This window comes from Vollenhovia emeryi, unplaced genomic scaffold (assembly GCF_000949405.1).
Source record: "Vollenhovia emeryi isolate VEMERY1.0 unplaced genomic scaffold, V.emery_V1.0 DF939154.1, whole genome shotgun sequence".
Classification (NCBI taxonomy): Eukaryota; Metazoa; Arthropoda; class Insecta; order Hymenoptera; family Formicidae; genus Vollenhovia; species Vollenhovia emeryi.
Genome location: NW_011967212.1, coordinates 367,968 through 388,719, shown reverse-complemented (window position 1 = coordinate 388,719; position 20,752 = coordinate 367,968). Strand labels below are relative to the sequence as shown.

At 45.9% G+C, this 20,752-nt stretch overlaps 1 protein-coding gene across 4 annotated transcripts; it reads right to left on the bottom strand.

Annotated features, from left to right (window-relative positions):
• Nucleotides 1-348: 348 nt before the first annotated feature.
• On the bottom strand, nt 349-19,589 carry LOC105565254 (disks large homolog 5). Of its 4 annotated transcripts, XM_012018292.1 has the most exons (13): nt 19,172-19,589; nt 17,848-18,096; nt 15,556-15,573; nt 15,044-15,191; nt 14,469-14,871; nt 13,944-14,363; nt 11,724-12,782; nt 9,495-11,595; nt 8,264-9,203; nt 7,924-8,174; nt 7,583-7,812; nt 7,217-7,436; nt 349-6,958 (listed from the first exon to the last, which is right to left on the bottom strand). In XM_012018292.1, the coding sequence occupies exons 2-13, from the start codon at nt 17,888-17,890 to the stop codon at nt 6,852-6,854; spliced, it is 5,940 nt and encodes a 1,979-aa protein (XP_011873682.1). In that variant the 5' UTR covers nt 17,891-18,096; nt 19,172-19,589; the 3' UTR covers nt 349-6,851. The 4 variants fall into 4 exon arrangements, with proteins under 4 accessions (XP_011873682.1, XP_011873681.1, XP_011873683.1 ...); XM_012018291.1 differs by having other exon boundaries at nt 17,848-19,589; XM_012018293.1 differs by having other exon boundaries at nt 14,469-14,820; nt 17,848-19,589.
• Between the last annotated feature and the right edge of the window lie 1,163 nt (nt 19,590-20,752).

Below are 20,752 nucleotides of genomic sequence, written 5' to 3'. Positions count from 1 at the left end.
TAGAAATTTTAGACTTCTAATTTTTCCTGGCAAAACAAAATTAGAGCGCAAGTCTAATGTAAGGAAATATGGAAAGAATGATAGAAGCATAAACGAAACTTCTAGGAAGTCTAAATTCAAACAGCGTTATATAAAAGACGAGTTAACTTCTTAAAACGCTTTTTTCTAGCAACAGTCCACTCCAGACAGCTATTTATGTGGTCCTGTGTAATTAAGTTAGTGGGTCACTGACAGAATTCACCAATAAATTTTCTGTGTTAAGAACACATCGCCAGTCATGGTCGATCAACTGCTTAATCATGGTTATTTATCTGCTGGCGTGAAATGATTCTCGAAGAATTCAGCACGTTTTCGTTATATTCAACTTTATTTTTCTTGCTCCCTTTACATGTCTCAGACAATATTGTATGTACGTTCTTAAAAGGAAGAAGATTCACAAACAGCAACGATCCTTAAAACGTTAATACTTCTGTTTTTTTTCATGTTTTATTTTGGGTATTCGCGTAGCGCTGAATGCAGCTCAACAATAATTATCCGATTATCTTGTCATACATTCATTACATGGTATTACAAACGTTATACTTTTCATATCCCGTCGTAATATGTATGTACATATTATATTATAATACATATACAGGATGAGTCTGTGTGTATTTCGGATCCGATCAATGCGCGACCCTCTGTATGCCTACGCGTATCGTGGAATACACGCGTTTTACGTATAATATGCATTTGTGTAATAACGTTACATATGCAGAAATGTAAGTATATTTATTAATACCAGCTAAAACATTTGGTATCAAAACCATTGCAGGAAGAAGAAAATAAAACGTCCTCGAAAAGTCTCGTACTTCGCTCGTTAAAGTTTAATGAGACCACGTTAATTACTATTACGCACCGTCGTGCATAATAAAAGAAAGCGATTCAGCCCCCTGCTTTTGTATGTAAATCGACAAAGGCTTTGGGAAGATGATATAAAGCGAGAGCCTGAAACGCGAGTAATGAAATAGAATGGATTCACGATAAAAGTCGCTCTCTTTACTTTATTTTCATATTATAAACAGATTTATAAAAATATTATACCTGCGAAACGAGATTACTAAAATAAACTCTGAACTTTACGAACGAAGAGGGTAAATTCGCTTTCTTTTTTTGTTCTCTATAGATACAGCGGAAGAGGAGCAAAGAGGAAGACGCGATTCTACAACTCTAATAACGGAGAGACGTTTCATTTTCGGAGCGTAAGAATTGTTCGGGACAGATGTGACATCCCGAGCACGTCCAATTCACTGTTCCACCAGCGAGATAGTTTACTTTTAACCAGATTGTCTATTCTACTTTCGTTCCGTCGAGAGTAATCAACGCCGCTTTTCCGGCTGTACATATACCAATTCGTATAAAAAATATCTCTATTTCTTGGCACAATCGCAATCTCCGTTCGCACCATGCTCGTGTAACAATGCACTTTGTCGATGAACTCTAAATTGCTCCTACTTGTTTTATCAAACTGCCCTATTGTTTGACGCTTTTTCCCTTATTCAAGTTAGGGTATGTAATCACATCACATATATTTATCAACCTTCATATATAAATAGAAGCACCCTTGCCTGGATTTTTTTTCTCCAAGTTATATGTGCATAAATAAGACTCTCAGAAGTGTATTGTTCGATCAGTAATGTTACATACAGTCCGCTGTCAATTTTGAAAAATCTAATAATTGTTTACTGCTCTAAATGTCTTATTTGTTGAAAAGAATGACTTTTGTCAAGATTAGTGATATAAATGTCTGTAATTCGCTTGTAGAATTTAATTTTTTAAATTTCGCACATTGTGTGAAAAAGCGAAGTTTCCTCGATTGCAATATTTGCAATATCGAATTATAATGTAACTTGCGTTTAAGTCGAGCATTTGTGTTTGGTAGTTTTTACAATCGTGGGTAAACCGTGCCGTTAATTATACTATATGCCTGAGAAATACGTAGTATTGATCATCGAATAACAATTTGTAAACATTAGCAGGAACGATGAGCCCGTCGTAACTCGACGAAATGAGCGGTCGTTCGAAATTTTATTACACGAGATTTTCATCTATATTTATGTAATAAAATTGGCAAAATGCGACGTCTCGTGTTACCGAGATCCTTCATGGCAGCGTTTCTTACTTTTATTGCTATCAGCGTGTCTCAAATTACCGATCACCGTTGCTTATTCGCCAATAACGTCTATAATACGACGACGCTTCACGTAGCGCAAATCGCTTCTCTTATACCAGATTAATTGGAGCGGAATATTTTTGCAAAAAAAAAAGTACACTGCGGAGCTAGTTGACCGTACTCCGTTCTTTTCATAACTCATGATAAAATTAAGAGATTAACGTATGCACGCGAAGAGAAGCCAGACTTGATTTTCTTTCCGTTTGTAAAAGAGACAACGCGACGAGACGAACGTTCTGAAATCGTCGAGGAGAATTCGAATATTTCAAACGGACCCTCCCTCGATTCCGCGAGTTCCTCAAATTTTTTTCCCTTGACGATCTCTACCTCGAATTTGCATCCGCGTTTCTTTTTCGCACGCAGCTAGAAAGGCATTTTTGTTTCGTCTCTTATTACTTTCGCCTGCAAAAGTAATGATATATTTATATAATTACAGTATATCCTCTTAACAGGTCTATTCTGTAAACTTTTGCTCTATAAGCTTTTAGCTTCTTTTTCTTTTCGCTCTAAAATGTTAGTGTAATCGCGAAACGTAGCTCACAGAGACACAGCGTTACAGAGCACTTTTACAGAATAGATCCATAACTATATGCAAGTGTTCTCGTGTTATCGATTCACGATTGATTCTTATGTTCAAAGACAGCTGTGTCGACGTGAAAAATGAACGCACCCTGCATATCCGATTAATAATTGAGTTAGTGTAATCGCGAAACTCTTCGTATAAACGGGGAACAGCTTCGTACGGTAATTACGAGGATGCTTAATACGTGTCTTCGGATTATGCATTGATTAATATCACACTTTAAACTACGGACAAGTATCTCTCGCTTATTGTTAGCCTAAGAAACCCGTTAACCAGCAAAACGATACACCGCTTTCGTATCAAAACAGTAACGTGTATCCCCACGTTCCTCAAATACTGAGAAATAATACTATTAAATATCGCTCCTTAAATCATATTTACGTCTATCAGAATTTCCAATAACTATCACAATTAAATAAGAGCATTTATTTGGGCGAATGCACGTAGAAACAAAATTATTCATGATTTAAGAAAAATATTAATTACAACAGTAAACTAAGAGCGTGAAAATTCTGCGGTTTTCAATTATTTCAAGACGTAAAAAAATCTGCAATATTAGTATTATATTGATTGCAATATCTAAGAGATATCGTTGAAATACTTGAATACATCTTTGTATTTATACACAAAACCTCAAGGCAGGACAAAGGAAAAAAAAAGAAAGTTGCGCGCATCGTTTTGCTCGGTTCAGATGCAGATACAAAGTCAATATAAACCAACAGGACAGATATAGTAGATAATACGGCGAGGAAACGGTTGACGCTCTAAAAACGGCAATAGACAGAACTGATTATTATTTCTCGGACAGTTAGTGCAATCGAGACAGGTGGCACATGGAAGTTGTTCATAGAAAACAGCGGAGAATACCAATGGGAACCAGTCGTGACCCGCGCGATCATCGCTCGCAATTGGCACATAAATTCGATTTTATAAAGTAACTTGGAACACATGGAACGATTCTTACTACTTCGAACTATGGAATAATTGTTCTGTAAAGCTCGAGATTTTATTAAGCGAGACTTTAACTGTTGGTTAGTCCTCGAACCATTGCAATTTAACAGTATATTTGCTTCGATCGGGCTGGATTTGACTAGTCCCCACAAATCGCCGATCTCTTTTACGTCTTCACACATATTAAATTAACTGTTGCGTTAGAACCACGTGCTTACGATGAAAAATATTGAAAGTGCGTTGTTATATATGTTATATATAACATACATGTCTATAAGTATTGCCCAAAATATGTATTTTATATTGTATATATATATTGTATATATATATGTAAAAGGATTGTTAAGTTGATATGTCATCGAAGTCATATACTATGTGTATCACAGAGCTGTGATTGAGAGAGTTATCGCAACAGCTTTAATTTCCCCTTTTCTTTTTCCTTCTCTCCCCCGTTCTCCGCTCTTGTTCTCGGTTTTCTAAACCATCGAGTTTACCTATTGAAATTTTGTTTTCGTCACACGATAAACATCGTTCGAAACAGTTTGGAAGGAGAGCAATGTCTGAGGATCCGAACCCTCGATTTGAAATTCAAGTTTCATTTGTACACACATGCGCCTTGTTTAATTAGATTTTTCTCGTACTCGTAAGAAGTGTTTCTTTTTTGTTATCAGAAAACTATTTTGCTAGAAATCGTTTCTTCATGTTGTCCGTTTCCCTTGGAAGCTTCAGTATAAACTACGATTCGTTTTCTCATTCGTTTTTGTTTTTTGTCGTTTCGAAGACACCAATAAATGTTTTTGGTCCCTATACGTACATTTAAATACAAGCGCATCCTGTCGCGCAATCGAAACATTTGAGAAAACATTAATCGCGCAGGGCAAACTCTCCCAGAATATATCAAAAAGTATATCTATCGCTTCTCCGCGTATTAAACGTGCCGCGCTATTACTGGAGTACGAATTAAGTCTAATCACAATCCTTAGAAATTAGCGTTAGTAATCCTTTAGTTTTTGGTCTCGCTTCTAACTTACGCCTAGATATTGTCTCGTTGAAAACAAAATTTCGCGTGAAACCAACAAGCTCGTATTTTCCACTTTCTACACCTCCTACGTTTTCTTCTCTTTTCCACGTGATACGTGACGTGATACCTCTAAATCGTCGACTTGTTCGCATAGATTATTATTCATATTATCACATGTACCGAACTGCATTTAATTGCATCGTAAGATGATTCGTAATGAAAAGCTGATTTCTTGTAATGTCAAAGGTATTTCGAGCAAGGGAGAAAATACCTCCTCTTTCTTCTCTTATCATACGGATAGTCACGAATACATTTTATGTATTCTTATTTATCGCATTAAAAAATCACGTCCAAATTATTAATCCTCAAAATGCATCTATCAAATTACGAAGAAATCAAGATTCAGGTACAGATACAATTAACTCATATACATACTAAACGATCGTAAAAATTAATTACATCGATTTAAAAGGTATCTCTTAAATCAAATATATCTCTCGGTACTGTAGAAAAATCGTATTTACAAATAATATTATTAGAACGTACAAAGACACATGTATCCGCTTTCAAATCTCCGTGGATCCTTCGTAAATCCACTTCGCGATGCACTTTTAAAAGTGAACGCGTGTATAACTCGAATTCATGTAACCGCATCGTATTAAACGCCTATATGTAAGCTCGTGTAAGAATAGCTCGCTTAAAAAATAGAAATGGTATAAATCTGCAAAAATTCCGATCTTAGACGACGAGAGTCAATCGTTCGTATTGTTTACGATTAAATTGCGAGTGTTAGTTTCAATGTCACCAATTATGTTTGGCTGGTAGATATTATAGTCGGATACAAGTATTTACAATTCGGTAAAAATGGAGCATTACTCGCGTCAATTCCATCTTTTTCTGTCAATCTTTACCCCTCGTCAATTCCTTAATTTAATAATTCCTTAACCCCTCAAACCCGTCTAATATACAATATGTGCGCCATAAAATGTTCTCAATAATTACACAATTGAAAAGATAAAATAATATACATGAAGCTTGAATCATACAAACTAAAAATTAGTTAAATATATAAACTTATATGCAAATAAATTATATACAGTAGCCTTTTTTCTTATATATAAATGTAATATTAATAATTTTTTATACATAATTTTGCTACTTAAAAAAATAATCGTTTTTTCATCAATCTTAATCTGTACACGAATTTGGTATGAGGGGTTAATTAGCAATAATAGCCGCCAAAATGGCCGTAACTTATTTACTAATCAACAACGTCAATTCGTCAATATTAATCCACCAATTCTGTAACGGGCCATAATACAAGTGCTTTTTTTATAACGATCCATTTATGGTCTCGTATGAATTAGTTTTATCAACTTTAGCCGCATTTCCCGTTGCATTACCTGATCATACACAATCGGAGATCGAAGCAATCTGACTATTGAATATGATTCGTTTTACTGCTATTCTCAGTCAATTAGTAATGAGCAAGATACTTGAAAAGGCAAGCACCAATTTCATAAATATTTCATCAATATTTTACTTGTAATATTCATCAAGAAAGTTGATTCCAAAAAAAGAACACGAGAGATTATCCTTCAAAATAAATTTAGCTTGTAGCTTCCACAGATTTATAGTTGTATAGATTATTTAGTGATCACAGATGAGCTATATATTGACACTGACATTGATACTGATGCGGATAAATGCAAAAAGAACATCATATAACTAAAAGTTCAGCAAAATAATTCAGTTTTCAAATGACAACTGAAAGAAACGCGACGAAAACTGAAATACTTGTACGTACCTGTTTTCACATACTTTTTACATAATTCAACGAGTTAAATGCGCTAAAACAAAATGGTTCACAAGAAATTCGTCTTATCACAACCAAATTGAGCGATTCTTCGTTAAGAAAAAACAACCGCGGAGGGTGTGGTATTCTCCTTCCGAAATCAAGAGACCATAAACAAAAAGACTGATTTTGCACAGAGATTTTCGCATATGCATGCACGACGTAAGGGCCCCCGTGGTGGAATTTAGATTGACTTCCACTGCGGCTTGTGGGGACCCCCCCTTTTGTGTCAGGGACCCCCTCTAGGAATCCACAGTGCTTTGCTTTGTTCCTCGTCTACCGAGGCTTTCACCTGCGTGCATATATATGCCACATTCACGCCTGCCGGGATCACGGCTAAAATATTGTTAAAACATACGTTATAAACTTTAATTGACTCATTAATTTACAGCATAGTGACATTTTAATCATTCCTGATTTTCATTGCAACAGATCCATACTTTCGGAATTAAAATAAGAACGAGAATATTACGAGTAGCCGAAAATACGTGAAATACGTCCAGCTGATTTGTTACAGTACGTGTCATTAAAATAACAGATAAACTGTGTGTATTTTTTTACGTATGCAAGTAAGATTAGACACAATTTACTTACCGGAAATGTAATGCTTGTACTCCGCTTCGATTTTGAGCGCCTGTTCGAACATCTCTTTCGCAGCCTTTGTACTGATTTTGTCGCTTGGATATCTCGAGTCCTTTACTTCCTTAATTTGCGCCCTATCCTTGAATTTGATTAACAGGACGATAGGGTAAATTTGATGTCTGTGGAGCCTCTCGATGGAAGCTATCGACACCTCCAAAATACAGTGCGTATTCTGCAACGGATACAATATAAATAAATGTCGGTAAACTTTAACAAATATCTATTACTCTTTGTTGCACAAACTGACACCTATGGCGATATTACCATATGGTTCTTCCATTATTGATTGTTATTCAACAATACTATTTATTCATTTACCTTCTCACATATATCTTTAACGGCCTGCACCGTCGTGCACTCGAAGTAGCTGCCCTTTTTCCTATAATCTATGTAGAGCGAGTCACGCAATCCTTGCTCCAAAGTCGATTGCGAGCAATGCATCGCCTCCGCCAAACATCTAGTGAACTGTCCCGGGTATTCCTGTAAAAGTTTCGTCACCACGCACTCGCTGAGCGGACCGATGATCAACACGGGTCTCAGAGTGGGATCTATTGTTAAAGACACATAAAACTATCATTATACACGTTTGTATCCGAAGGCCTGTTATAAACAGCCTGACAATCGCTTTAACATTAAGAATTACAGTTCGCGATACGTACAATCCAGTCTCTCGACGCGCTGATAACTCGCCGGAAGATTATCTTCGTTCAACGTCCCACTGTCGCTGTACCAGCCTAAATTGACTCCCGTCAGATGCGACATTTCCTTACAACTGTCCCTACTGCTGGACGACCGTTGCTGCTGTTTCTTCCGACGGAAGAAACTTCTCCTCGCGCGGGTATCGCTGCGTTTGCCAGTGTCTTGTTCCAAATCACCCAGCGACCGTCGTAGGAGCAATTCTTCTTCGACCCTGAGACAGACAAGTCATAAAATAATGGTTATCAATCGTGTTCTATCTGTTTTCATTTGTATTATCGTTCACCGCTAAATGTGACCTACTTAAATTTGCTGGGAATTATCCCGCAAGTCTGCCTACGACCGGTCTGATCGACTATCCAGGCGCGCCAGTGGCCCGGCGTGCCGTTGAACATGGTATTGTCCACGTACAGGATGTCGTCCTTGCTGAACCGCAGCTGCAGGCTGTCGCCCACTTCGCCGGTTCGATCGAACAACGCCTTCACGTAGAAACTGTCGCCCGGCTTGTCCTTGACCTCGTTATACCGCTCCAGCATATACTGGGCGACTAACGTCACCTTGTCCGCCGGTCGGGCCAGCTCGAGCGCCGCTTGCTCGGCGGTCGCCTGCCTCAGGTCCACGCCGTTGTACTCGAGGATCCTGTCCCCGGCAAATAGGCCGGCCTCCTCGGCGAGACAGCCCGGCTGAACGGAGTGCACGAAGATACCGACGCCGTTGCCGCCTACCAGCGATATACCAAGATTCGAGCACTTTCTGGTCTCGATCAGCAGGTACCGCGGCTCACCGCTCGGCGGCGGCTTCCTCTGCTCCTCCTGCGTGGGGCTCCTCATCGCGTTCTGTCGCAGCATCTGCGCGCGATTCAATCGGTCCAGCGTGGCGGCGCTGCGAAGCTCCGGCTTGCGGATGTTGAACGAGTCGTCCAACGACGCGGACGGCCTCATCTCGCGTTCCCGCTCCTGCGTGCTTCTCACCTCCAGCGAGGCGGACGGCCGCATGTCCCGCTCGACGCGTAGCGTGCTCATGGTGGGCACGGCGGTGGTGGTGACGGTAGGAGCGGTGGTGGCGATGGTGATGGTGGCGTCGCGTTCCGGTGGCTCGGCGGGCTCCAGCGTCTCCACTGCGCTCTTGCGCGGCGCCTCCGGGCTGTTGCACGGTGTCGGCGAGCCGCTGCGGCTTCCGGTTGCGGCTCCGTCGCCAGCTTCCGACGAGCTCGAGGACCCCGAGCCCTCTAGCTCGGTGTATTCTTGCAAAGAAAAATGTAAGTTTTTAAATCCTATTTAAAAACTTACCCCCACAACGTCAAAACTAAAAGAGTAAAGACAGTATCCTGAAAAATTACAATGAAAAGATTCAGTTCAGACCTTCGCATTATCGGCTGACGGAGGAGGAATTGAGGAAGAAAGACGGAGAAAGGGCGCACAAGTCATGCCTGTTGAGATAAAGAAAGCATGCTGCGGATGTTCGAAAGGTGTGCTGTTTCTTTTTTGTTTCAAGGATCGCATTATGTTCTCTTTGTGCAAAAAAGACTACTCACTGTCCGGGCTATACTGCACCAGCATTGTAATCGAGTTACCACACTGACGTAGAACGTTGGCGGCCAGCTGATAGGTCGCGCTCCGCATATTTATACCGCAGACCTCGAGCAGCTGGTCACCGATCTGCAGGCCAACCTGTGACGCTAGGCTGTGCTCGTACACAGTGGAAACGAAGACGCCGCCGCTCTCGAGGCAGGAGATCTGGATTCCCAGCGGCTCCACGGACTTGTCTATGTGGACCCGGCGCAGTTCCCCGGGCGCCGGGCGCGGCTGCGCGGAGTAACAGTAATCCGGCATGCTGGCGCGCTTGTTGCTACCGCTGCCGCTTCCGCGGACGGTGCCGCCGCTGCTACCGATCCCGCTGGTGCTGCCGGTACCCGGGCTGAGCACTTCCACGTGAAACGTCGGCATCGGGCTGCCGCGCTCGGAGGTCCTTTCTATACTGCCGGTGGACAACTTGCCGACGCTGCTCTTGGACGTGACGCTGGTGTTGGACGGTATACGGATGCGCTGGTCCTCCTTCCGACCCGGCAGCGTGCCGCCCTCGTATCCGTGGCCGTAGATGGACGTGTCGCATGGTATACCGAGCGGGAGCGGGAGTGCGCGTGGCTTGTGATAGTGCAGATCTACGGAGGGCGTGTGCAGGTGGCCGTAAGCGGTCGGGGTCGTCTGCGGGGGCCCGGGGCTGTACGGGGGCTCGAAACAGTAGGTGCGCGTGTCAGGCAGGCCTATGGACTCGCCGGACTGTGCGGACGGCAGCGACGGCGGCGAAGGATAGCGCGAGGGCAGGGAGTTCTGGTGCTGCGTGGGATGCGGATGCAGATGATGCAGGTGCGACGGCGGCGCGGTAGGCACGTACGGATGATGCGTGGGAAACGGAAAGTTACCGGGTGCCATTTGCTGTCGCGACGTCGGCCCGCTGGTGGTCGACGCGGCGGACGTGGACGAGCCACCGATGCCCGACGAGTAGAGCTGCGAGTGCACGCGATTGTGCTGCAACGTGTCCGTCGTCACCTGCGTGTCGCTACTACTGCCGACCCCGTACTTTTGCATCCGTTTGTTCACGAAGTACGAGTCGACGTCGCGGCCGTCGCGGCCGGCACCGCCGGACTTGACCGAGAAGTCGATGCTGGTCTCGGACGGCGCCAGCGCGGAGCCGAGTCGTCCGGTTTCCGACGTGCTGCTCTCGAACTCCGTCGACGGCGGCTTCTTACCGCCGCCGTCGAGCGGGACGTCCTTGAACTGCACCGCCGGCGTGACGAACGACTGCTTCTGGCTAAAGAGCTGCCCGGTCTTGGTGAAGCTCGGTAGCGGGCTCTCCACTGCTTTGTAAACGGTATGACGATTATTCACATTGGAAAAGTTGGTCAGGGGGATGGGGTTTGAGATGCGATTGTAATTATAGTTATCGTATTTTGGTGGGTGCAGGAGTACACTGAGGGGGAAACGTTCTTTCGATTTGCGCGGGTGCAATATAGTACCGGTCCCATTTTGTATGAGGGGTCCGCCGCGCGCCTTCGGCCACGTGCCGCCGTTCTTCTCGACTTTCTCGGTGCCGCGGCGCTTGCTGCGCTTCAGCACGCCGTTGTTGCTGTTGCTCGCCTTCTTGTGGTAGCTCTCGATCACCGAGTCCAGCTCCGCTATCGCGTCCTGCTCCTGTTCGAACGTGTTCGGGCTCGAGTTGCGGTGGCCCTTCTTCTTGCTGTCGTCGCGCTCCTTGCTGTGCTTGCGGCCGCGCACTATGTCGATCTTCTCCCGGAAGTTGTCCCATGCGTTACTAATCCCGCTCGACTTCTCCCCGCTCACGGACTTGGCGGCCTTGTAGACGTTGCGGTCGGCAAAGTTTGTCGACAGATATCGCCTCTCGTAGTCGTCCGACGAGGCTTTCAGCATCATTCTCTCCTGCTCGGTCTGCGAGCAGCTGTTGACCATCTTTTGCTTCTCCGCGACAAAACTGCCGTCTATCGTCTCCGAACTCGCGGCGGAGGGTACCGGAATACCTTTCAACGTCGTGATTGTCAATACGTCTACAGTGTCGTCGTTTAGAATCGCCATCGCTTCGTGCACCGTAGTTATGGTATCCATGGGTTTACTATTAATCTGAAAGTAAATATAAAAAGTTAAAATACAATCTTTTTTTATTTTAAATGGAAAAACCCTTTTGCAGAATACAAATATTGATTTATGAATCACAAACATAGGCGTAACGAGTCCTCTCGTGTACTTACATTTAACACTCTATCTCCCACGGCGAGGTTTCCATCCTTGGCGGCCAAGCTGCCGGGCGATATTTTCGAGATGTAGATTCCAAGCTCTAGAGTGATACCGTGTGGCACTGTGCCGACCGACAGCTGCGTGGTTCTCAATGATCGCCTGGTGATGCGACGCCGCTTCACGATCAGCGTTGCCGGATTCACAGTGGACGAGCGCAGAGTTTCCAGGATCACGCGGGTTGACACGGACGTGCAGTCGACGTTGTTCACTCGCACAATGCAATCGTTGACCCGTAGTTTGCCGTCGAGGGCGCTACCCTGCGTCACCTGCGCTACGTAAACGCCGGTGTCGTTCGGATAGTACGGGCTGTCGCGGCCACCGACGAGGATCAGCCCCAGGTCACCGCGATCCGAATCCAGGCAGACTCTGCCGGGCTCGACATGAATCGGAATCATTTCCCAGTCGTTGCTCTCGTCGATCTGCGCCAGCTGGCTGGTTCGCAACGTGTGGTCGCCGAACTCGATCTTCTCCTTTAGATCCTTGAGCTCCTTCGACGCCTCGTTTCGCTGCTTCTTGATGTCGTCGGAATCGCGCAGAGCGCCGGCCAATTCGGAGACCGCGCGGTCGCGCTCCTTCCGTAATCGGTCGCACAGAGTTCTTATGCTCTCCCGCTCCAGCACTATCTTGTCGCGCTCGCTGAACGCCCAGTCTCGCCTCCTCTTCGACACCTCGGCCTCCTGAATCGCCTCCTCGAGCTCCGTCTGAAGCGTGTCCACGGATTTCCTGAGTTTATCCAACTCCAAATTAGCCTGCTCCAAGTTATCCATGCGTTGCTTGTCCCGCGTCGCGTCTTTCGGGTTGGCCTCCTTCTCGGCCTCCTTGCTGACGCTGTCGCGTTCGTGAGTGAGAGAGTTCAGCTCCAGACGATGAATGTAGTCTCTGCTGGCGCCTTCGGAGTAATCGCCGAATTTCTGCCGTAACTCGTTGCACACCTTCAGAGCGTCGTCTCTGTCTTGCAGGGCAGAAGAGATCTCCCTCTTCAGTGTCTCGATTTGATAAGACAACGTTTTCTTCTGCAAAGAAACGACGTCGATGTAACAGATCGTATATACCAACGTATAACATGTCGATCCGCTCTGACGAAACGATAGAAAAAACATCGGCAGTTTCGAATTTCTTACAACGGTTCACGAGAATAAGATTAGTTAACTTTGAAAATCAAACTCGTGTGATACAGGCGCAAATAGTTGTAATCATTACAACCCATTCTCTTTATCTCGACACTTTCCTTTCAGTACTGCATTACGCGCAACTCGTATGAGTATCGACAGCGACAGGCTCAACTGGCGTACTTGACAAAAGCTACTGATAATCGCTTAAACGACAGCTTTCAACTTAGTTGAACAATAATTTGTTTCAGGTCCCTCGCTTTACAACCGCTTGCGACACGATATCGATATCGGCCAAACGTTTTAACGTCGAAATGACGTTAGAGGAGTGTGTCAATACCGCTGAAATGTCACGGTACAAATTCATTACGAGGAAAGGCAACAAGAAATATACATTCTACCAAAGAAGAACAAAAACAACACCGCTCTGGAGTCACGCTGGCTAGCATATTATTCCTACTTTATTCGGTAAAATAGAGTTGGCAGACGAGATGAGCATCGGGCGTAAGCCTAGATAGACTCGGGTGCTTTCCAGCAAGAGACACAGATTGACACAGTGTAATACAGAGAATCATTTCATCCTCGTTTAATAATGACGAACAACAAAGATGAAACGATCCACTGTGTTACACAGTGTGTCGCCTGTGTACGTTGCTGGAAAGCACCCTCAGTAGCCAGAGTAGTCGCCCAACAAGCGGAAGGTCTCACCATAGTCTCACCGGTATGTTCGCTCCGTCATTTGTTTGGTTTTGCGTCGATTCTTTCTGCGCATCCGTCATTATTTTGGCCAGACCAATGAGAGAAAAGTTGTATGTGTGGTAGTACACGCGCCGCTGGAGCCTGGCCAAAACCTGGCGAAGTACCACGTGACCGAAAAGATCAAAGGGCCGATAGAAAGTGAACATACCAGTCACACTATGGTCTCACGTTCAAATCCTGGTCTAGTCCGTTTTTTTTTTTCGGTCAAAAGTTGGTTACGCGTGTCTTAGTGTTCTCCCCGAAGATACACGACTATTTATTATCACACACCGTTATCTCGCGTACATCGATTACTCAGTTCATTACCTCGTCGACGAGCTGCTTGTTCTGCGTTTCCAGATGCGTGACTTTGGTGTACGCCTGCGTGAGGTCGTCGCCCAGTTTCTCGATCTCCTTGTGCACCGTGTCCCGCTCCCCCATGATCAAGCTGTACTCCTGCAGGGCGGCGTTCCGTTCCTCCGTGAGACGTTTCATATCCTTGCTGGCCTTCATGCGCAGCATCATCGCCTGGTTGATCTCCTTGACCGCCTCCTCGTGCTGCTGCTGCACCTTGGCGAGCGCTTCGCGATACTCGTTTCTCTCCCTCAGCGCGATGTCCCACTGGCGAATCGCAGCGGTGCACTGCTGCTTCAAACCGTTGCGCTCGCGAAGCACGCTGTTACGCTCCTCTAGAACGCTGTCGTATTGCTTCTTCAGCCTCTTGGCGTCCTCTTGCGATAACTCTAGCTGTATCGATCACGGGGGCAATTTTGCATTAGGTTTTCAATGCGCAGAAAAATATGCGCGCGACAACGCGCGTTGCAGGAATAACAACGCTTATCGACTACTTGCCTTATTGACGGCGGAGGAATGAGACGCTATCAGGTCGTCGTATCGTTTCCTGAGGGAATCGTATTCGTCCTTAACGGCCTCGTACTTTCGCAGCGCGGAGAGATAGTGCTGATTCATAGTATCGTTGCCCGCGGCATCGGTGACCAGGACCTCCTGGTTCTGCATGCGCTGCAATTCCGAGAGTTCCTTCTGGAGCGACTGGACCTCCCGGTCCAATCGTTGCTTGTCATTCGCCAGATCGCCATATTTCGCTCGTAAGGAAGAGCTCTCTTGCGACGTAGCCTCCAGCTGATTCATGACTGCTATGTGTTGCCCCCGATAGTACTCCAATTCTTTCATAGTAATCTCACACCTGTTTTTCAGATACTTTCTCTTTTTACTTTGCAGATGATTTAATATTAGCCTGAAAGTGAAGTTATAAGCGTGATAGAAAAACGTGAGGTGCGTGTATGTACACGATTGAAAGAAAAAATATTAAAAAAAAAACGAGAGAGAGGTGGCGAGAAAGGAATGAGAGAAAGAAAGGGACAGAGTGCGGGGCAGCAAGACCAAGGTAGAACAAAATCAAAACAAACCGTCTTATGGTATCGGAGTGCTTATGCCTAAGTAGCTGAAGCTGATGCATCGCCTGATCACACTGAGCCTGCAAACCGTCGTAGTCGCTACGACACTCGGGGCCGCCAACCGGACTTCCAACACTGCCATAGCTTCCGCTATCCCCCTCTGGTTTTATGCGACAAGTGCCAATTCCAATGGTAAAAACGTAATCGGAAAAATAATCGATGTAGTCCAACGTAAGACGTAAAATGCACGTGCGTGTGAAGAAAGTGGGGCGCGTTTAACTTTTGTGCAAACGTAACTTGTGACAACGGGTACAGACTGAGTTACGGGGGCCGTTTCGAAGAGTAAGGGACAACAAGCTACACTGGTGCGTGCACCAATTGTTTCGATCTATCTCAAGCATTACCACAAATAATGCGAACAGTAGGTAACAACACGGAGTGTGCCTATTGAAGATGTGACGTACACGAATAGGTCTATATATGCACATGTATTTTTGTAGCGCCCGTTTAAAAATATCTCTTACCCATGTTGAGTGCACCATCTGGAAAAATTAATTATAAACACCTGTATTACTTGGAGATGTACAGAGGGTGGGAGGGAGGGAGAGAGGGGCGCGAACGAAGAGGGGGCGTCGGGTAAAAAACGAGGTAAAAGTGCGAAAATTCTGGTCCGAGCGGCGCGTTAAATTTCACAATCGAATTTAAAAGTCCGATACGCTTGTTACAGTAGAGGGAACAGCATAATCGCCGGCTTTCACCAGGAAAGAAACTCCTAGGTCACGCATGTAAGCATAGTGATTCATTGTTCGCCTCGGCTAACGAAATTGTATCGGCGGTACTTCGTCGTTGCGAGCAATCTGACGCGATGTCTATTAGCGAATTCGGTTGCTCCGCATTAGTGCACGCTGAGCGCGCACTAAGGCCCGGTTTCACCGACGTCGCTTAACTTTAATCCCAGTTTAATTCATTCTTTGTTTCTCTTTTCTTTTCTCTTTCCAAGGGGACCGTTAGAAAGAGACGAGGGGTGAATTAAACTAAGGTCTAAAGTTAAACGACGTTGGTGAAACCGGGCCTAAAGCCCGTATCAGACTACGGATTGAGATTGGGATTAGATTGAAATTTGACCAATCAGAGTAGTTTACTAATCTCAAGTTCAGTAACTTTTACTCTGATTGGTCAAATTTCCATCTAATCCCAATCCCAATCCGTAGTCTGATACGGGCCTAAGGCTTTTGTGCGATTCATTCTTGTGTTTAAGGGTCGTCTTAAACATCTGTTGAAGTATTTTTCAGTACAACGATCTGCAGCAACCGTACGAATTATTTTTTGGGTTACTGTAAGACGAGCTTAAATATAAGAATTGACTACGAACAAGCCTCGAGCCCGTATCAGACTACGAATTGAGATTGAGATTAGATTGAAATTTGACCGGTCAGAGTAAAGCCCGTATCAGACTACGGATTGGGATTAGATTGAAATTTAACCAATCACAGTAAAGTTTACTAATCTCAAGTTCAGTAACTTTTACTCTGATTGGTCAAACTTCAATCTAATCCCAATCTCAATCCGTAGTCTGATACGGGCTTAAAGTTTACTAATCTCAAGTTTAGTGACTCTTACTCTCATTGGTCAAATTCCAATCTAATCTCAATCTCAATCCGTAGTCTGATACGGGCTTAAAGACCAAATCAGACTAGCAATTGCTGACTCGGATTGGACTGGGATTGGGATTGGCGATTGACGATTGTCTTCTAGCCAATGAGAGCCGACTAAATCGCTGACTGCTTTGCTCTTCGGCCTTAAGCCCGTATCAGACTATGAATTGAGATTAAGATTAGATTGAAATTTGACTAATTAAAGTAAAGTTCACTAAACTTTACTCTGATCAAATTTCAATCTAATCTCAATCTCAATCCGTAGTCTGACACGGGCTTTAAAGGCCGAATCAGACTAGCAATTGCTGACTCGGATTGGATTGGGATTGGCGATTGTTTTCTAGCCAATGAGAGCCGACTAAATTGCTGACTACTTTGCTCTTCGGCCTTAAGCCCGTATCAGACTATGAATTGAGATTAAATTGAAATTTGACTAATTAAAGTAAAGTTCACTAAACTTTACTCTGACTGATCAAACTTCAATCTAATCTCAATCTCAATACGGGCTTTAAGGCTTGTCTACAGTCAATTCTTAGATTTAAGGATTATTTTAAATACCGCTTAAAGACTTCTTAACCAGTGAAACGATCTGCATCTGTAGAAATGACTTTTGGGCTAAATACTCTTTCAACGTGTATTTAGGACAAATATAAAAATTGCCTATAAACAAGTCTTAGTGTGCACACTAGTGCAACCAACCGAATTCGCTATATAATGTCTGACATCCGCAACATTACGTCCCCATTGAATTCGGTATTTCATTGGGTTTATCGAGAACAATCCAGCTACCTTCCCTAGGAGCTGCAAGAACGGTCCCTTCAGCGAACGACGAAATTACATCGGAAAGTAAATAAGAATCGCAGTCGCATATCGAGTACAATATCTGCTTCTGAAAATATTGTTCCACGAGGCCTGCACATCTCGTCGTGAGGAGAGACTCGCCGCGCCGCGTTTAATTCCCCGATAAAAATATTTCTGCTGCTGCTGCTGCGGCGGCGGCGGCGCCGAGGACGACGACGCGTCGTCCTGACGTCGCAATTAAAAATACAATGACGCGCTGACGTGAACGCGGCGCGGCGCGGCGGAGGGGGACATTATCGAGCGCCGTGCCCGTTCTCTCCGCGGACAAAAAAGAAGTTGAAAATAAAAGCTGTCACTCACCACTGCTCTCGGCACTGTCCAAGGAGGATGCGCCAGAAGCCATTCTAGCCAGCGATGGATCTCAGGGCGCCGCGGGGTGAGAGGAGGGCCGTAGGCGCCGTGTTTACGTATCTGCGTGCGTGTACGTACACGCGTGCACGTGCACCCGCGCGCGCACGCGCGCGCGCGAGACGCGGATCCGCCGTCTCGTATCAACACAGCCGCCTGTCCTCGTGCGCCAGCGGCGAGCTCCGTAGCGGCAGGTACCGCCTGGAAAAGCGTGCTGTGTACTAGCCGTGCTTCACGGAAGAGCGAGCCCTTTGTAAATTACTGAGGGGCAGCCTTCGGGGGATGACATTATGGCCACTGTACGCGCGCGCGCGCGCACGTTTGTACGTGTGCATGTATGGATGAGTCTGCGTGTGTATGTGTGTGTGTGTGTGTCACGCTGCAGCGGTGTGTACATCGAGGCCGCGTATTATCGGGGAAAAGATACTACCAGGGGAGACAGATATTGCACCTGACGATGCGCGCGCGCGCGCCCACGGATGTACGAACGTAACGTTACTCCGACGCATGTGTACACACCTCCTCCTGCTCTTCCGCCACCGCCTCGTCCCGTGGTCGCCGCCGACGTCTACGTCTACACGCCGATACACAGACACACGTCGCGCGTACCGTCCGAGGGATTTTCTATGCATCACTTCTCGCCCGCGCGAACGAGTGCGCGCCTAGCAGTACACAGGGAGAACGTAGCGGAGGAGCGACGGGGAGGGCGGCGGAGCGGAGGGAGAGAGGATCCGCGCGCACAACCGCGCGACCGACACGCACGCTGGCGACGTATGTTTTACGCGAGCGGCGCCCGGGAGATTAATCTACGCGCCAGCATCCGCGACGACGGCGACGGCGGCAGCGGCGCGTCCCGGTGATTTCCTTCCCGAACTTGTTGACTCGGTCGACATCGTCCCCTTCTCCTTCCTTCTCCCGTCATCGGTCCCACCGATTCCCCATCGAGGCTCGGCACTCCCGACGGAGAACTCTCGACTTTTAACGCTCGCGAAAGTACCTGCCCGTCGCTCGTCGCGCTCGCGCGCGAGTCATCGGCGGACGTGGGTGGACGCTACGGGGGGCGCTCGTATTATCGGCGCGCAGGAAAGAATTGACCCCCGACGACCGTCGGCGATCATCGTCGGCGACGATCGACGATGACTGACGGCCACGATGACGAATCGCGCGAGGCACCGGGCTTCGCCGCGAGCGGGAGTCGCTTCTGCTCGTTGGCGACGAAGACGATGGCGATGGCGCGCGTAACGCGACGGAAAAATCGCGTGTTCCTCTCGCTCACCTGCTGCACCAACCAGTCTGACAATTAGCCATTTTGGTTCGCCTGGCGCGCGCGCGCGCACGCGTGTGATCTCCCGACGCAGTCCACCACCACCACACGCAGTCCCCGCGTGTCGACGACACGGCACACGACACGCGACGCGAACGACGGAACGCCGACTGCGAGAACTGCGCGAGAAGAAGATTCGCCACTGAACCGCCGCTGTCGAGAGGACCGCCCGACTCCTGCGGCGGATTGGCGCAGCTCGGCAGGCTCACAACTGCACGTCTCGCGGCGCGAGAGTCTCTAGGAAACACACTCTCCTATTGGATATTGGATTTGCGATCAAGCGCTTGTGACTAAAGGCTGGTTTTAAAGAACTGTGTCCAAGTTCTAGTGCCGAGAAATGCGTAGCCAATCACCTTGTAGCTTTTATGGAATAGCTGCAGGTTGATTGGCTACGCATTTCTCGAAACTAGAACTTGGACCAAGTTCTAGCAACGTGGACACAGACCCTAAAGCCTTAAAGGCCAATGTCCACGATGCTAGAACTTGGTCCAAGTTCTAGTTTTGAGAAACGTGTAGCCAATCAACTTGCAGCTTTTATGGAATAGCTGCACGTTGATTGGCTACAGATTTCTCTAAATTAGAACTTGGTCCAAATTTTAGTTCCGGGAAACGTGTGGCCAATCAACGTGCAGCTTTTATGAAATAGCTGCAAGTTGATTGGTTACACATTTCTCGGAACTAGAATTTGGGCCTATGTCCACGATGCTAGAACTTGATCCAAGTTCTAGTTTCGAGAAATGTGTAGCCAATCAACCTGTAGCTATTCCATAAAAGCTGCAAGGTGATTGGCTACGCATTTCTCGGCACTAGAACTTGAATCAAGTTCTTGGATCGTGAACACAAGGCTTTAGAACTTGGTCCAAGTATCGTGGACACAGGCCTTAGGCTGAGTCTACATAGGATGTAGTAAGTCGTGTCGGAAGAAATTGACCAATCACAGTCTATTAGGCTGGGTCTACATTGGATGTCGTAAGTCGTGTCGGAAGAAATTGACCAATCACAGTTCATTATTCTCCTTACGGTCGAAGAATAATGAACTGCGATTGGTCAATTTCTTCCGACACGACTTACGACATCCAATGTAGACCCAGCCTTATTCTCCTTACGATCGAAGAATAATGAATTGTGATTGGTCAATTTCTTCCGACACGACTTACGACATCCAATGTAGACCCAGCCTTAGGGTCTACATTGGATGTCGTAAGTCGTGTCGTAAGAAATTGACCAATCACAGTTCAGTATTCTCCTTACGGTCGAAGAATATTGAACTGTGATTGGTCAATTTCTTCCGACACGACTTACGACATCCAATGTAGACTCAGCCTAAGAAAACGCCAACTTGATCCTACTTGCTGATTGGTCGATCACAGCCGCCATGTTAATCCTACAGTTGCGCGCGCATAGAGGATGTGTTCGAAAATGGATTTAGTTACTGCCAGTGAAAACAGTATAGTTGGTAGCAATGAAAATTACTGGTGCTGCGTTTTTCGCACGCCAGTAAAGTCAATAAGGCTGGGTCTACATTGGATGTCG

Coding starts and splice junctions, on each gene's coding strand:
- LOC105565254 (XM_012018291.1), bottom strand. CDS start 17,890: ATGGCTTCTGGCGCATCCTCCTTGGACAGTGCCGAGAGCAGTG. Junction 14,872..15,043: donor CACTCCGATACCATAAGACG/GTTTGTTTTGAT, acceptor CTTCACTTTCAG/GCTAATATTAAATCATCTGC. Junction 7,813..7,923: donor GCGCGTCGAGAGACTGGATT/GTACGTATCGCG, acceptor CTTTAACAATAG/ATCCCACTCTGAGACCCGTG.